Raw genomic sequence first — 2,449 nt, 5'->3', positions numbered from 1 at the left:
GTATATATAGTACTATATATCTGTCTTTATCTACAGAGTATACCAGAGGTTCTGCCCACAGCATACAGAGAAGCTGTCCAGCAACGGGAACAGCACATTTCCAACTGGCAGACTTCGGTCAAGGAGGCGGGTCTAACCAAACAACAGCGCAAGCAGTTCCAGGCTTTAGTGGAAGCCAAGTTTCAGGTACGTGCATGTGCAGTTGATTGAACCCTTCTACCAGGTGGTGCTGATATTCTATTCTGTACATAGCCAACATTGCCAGGGCTTGAAACTAACGCTCGCCCGCTCGCCCGAGGCTAGTAGAAATCAGTAAGGGCTAGTAGAATTTCTGGTCTGACCAGCCCTGTTGGCGAGTGGAAATGCCTACCAGATAACATATTACTACTACTAGTACTTTTTCAGCAACTACTAACCCGACCGAACTAGTAATAAGTAATATAAAATTTGCGTGTGCAAACATAATAAAATTGCAAAACCTAAACTTAACAGTCACGGTACCTCAGACAATAAAATCGGTTCAACCACCATGCTGCTCTAATCTCTATTCACAAACTCATGCCAATCCCCTCACAGTGTATACGCAATACGGTTCTGTTCTACTTTCTGTTTACGTTCGTGGACCGGTTAGTTAACTTAGTTTACGTTTCAGCTGACCTCAGGGTTAAACACTACAATCCCTCCCCTTTTCAAACGAAGATTATTTCAATTTGATGTTTGCTAAATATCAAATTAAAAACTCAAATTTACTTATACGGAGTTGGAATCACCCTGGTTAATATACAATCCAGTCTCTGTGTCTATAATTAACGTGGAATAGTAATCATGGTTTTGTCAGGTACTGTTATGAAAATAACCTCTTTAAACCTACATAATACATTCCTGTAACTGGTATTCTAAGCCTTTTATAATACGATGTGCATCCTAACACTAGCATAACACGCTTCTATGTGGCTTATATTCAAGTCAACTAAGCAATACAACTCTACAAATCTCAAACTAACACAAACAGAATAACTCAACTTATAACTCTATACTGTACTTGCTATATATATATATATTGTACTGTATATGCTGAATCTAAATTTTCACAGTCAAGGAATTTCGCAGAATGCATCTCGGAGCGTCTAAAATCAACCCCCCCCCCGCAAATGGCAAAATTTTGCTCACTGCGTAGCCTCAGCACGACACTTCAGAAAAGTAAGGGCTGGGAGATATTTTTAAGGGCTAGTAGATTCTACAGGTCACTAGCCCTGATGGCTAGTGAACATTTTAGGTTAGTTTCAAACCCTGATTGCCATGTATAGATGGGGAACTTGGAGATGAATGGGATACAATGTTGTATTGCATCTAAAGTCAACCAAATTAAGTTTGTGGTGAACATTTGGTTGCTGCGGAGTACATCTCCATATTGGTGCATTGCAGGAGTGGTTGATTGAAACTGGACACAAACGTGAGCTAGATGGACTAGTGATGTCTTCCCACGTGGCGACCTCTACTGGAAGCAAATGAATTAAATGTAAACAATGATGGCTTTGTAAATTCGTGTCTGTGTGCTATATGTGATGAAATGAAATAAATGCTTGCAAGCTGCTTCAGGTTTTACTGAGAGAGGAGACGAGGAAAGGTAGTGATCTACAAGATATTCAGTAAATTCTGTTACACAGTGTGTTGATGTACTTCCCACGACTCTGCTTGATTATATGCTTTGTAATTTCACTAATGTAGTGCAATTATTTGTCTGATGAAATTATGGGTTGCTGTTTGTGTCCAGATACGGTTCAGATAGTTAAGAGCACACTGCATTATGATGTAGAGTGTACATAGGTCTGGAGTATCCACGTTTCCTCATATGAAATTGTTTGGTCATGTTTCAAGTGCAATTCTCATTCAATGTATTTATAATTGTTGTGCATGCATTTTGTAAGTTGTAAGCTGGTGGGACAATTCATGTTATTTATTTTGTGGATTTTGTTGATCTGCTTGTATTAGTTCCCCTGATTAATTATCAAGAATGTAATATATCACAATAATAAAATAACTGGACTGAAGTGATGTTTTCCTTTTTTTTAGCTCATCTGACATAGTCAGATGCAGCTTGTAGAATCGCATGAGCGTGCGTCCGTCCGCCGTGCCGTCTGTAGTCGTCTCGTCAACAGTTGGGCACAAATCTAAACGGCCTCGACGTACGGATTCGAAAGTCGGACGTGGGGGGTAATCCGAAAACGAGTTGGGATGTCGAACTGAAGGTCAAAGGTCAAAGGGTGTAAAAGAAAGGCGGGAACATTCCATCCTTAACCTCAAGGTATAGAGGAGGAAATGCAGAATTGCGGCACAAATCTAAACGGCTCGACCTAGGCTCGTGATAGTCGGTGTATAGCATCATGGTAGGAAAAGCCATCACTGTGCCGAAATTGGAGGTCAAAGGTCAATGGGGCACAGGACAGAT

At 40.5% G+C, this 2,449-nt stretch overlaps 1 protein-coding gene across 1 annotated transcript in view; it reads left to right on the top strand.

Annotated features, from left to right (window-relative positions):
• Positions 1-2,051, top strand: part of LOC106806113 (TBCC domain-containing protein 1-like) — a 10,297-nt gene extending 8,246 nt beyond the window's left edge. Inside the window, exons 13-14 of the mRNA XM_014807966.1 lie at positions 37-186; positions 1,426-2,051. Coding sequence (XP_014663452.1) covers positions 37-186; positions 1,426-1,512 — 237 coding nt within the window. The 3' untranslated portion in view covers positions 1,513-2,051. The remainder of the gene's footprint in view (positions 1-36; positions 187-1,425) is intronic.
• The last annotated feature ends 398 nt before the right edge of the window (positions 2,052-2,449 follow it).

Source organism: Priapulus caudatus, unplaced genomic scaffold (genome assembly GCF_000485595.1).
Source record: "Priapulus caudatus unplaced genomic scaffold, Priapulus_caudatus-5.0.1 Scaffold143, whole genome shotgun sequence".
NCBI lineage: Eukaryota > Metazoa > Priapulida > Priapulimorpha > Priapulimorphida > Priapulidae > Priapulus > Priapulus caudatus.
The sequence above is the reverse complement of the archived record's forward strand: the minus strand, read 5'-3'. Positions and strand labels throughout refer to the sequence as shown.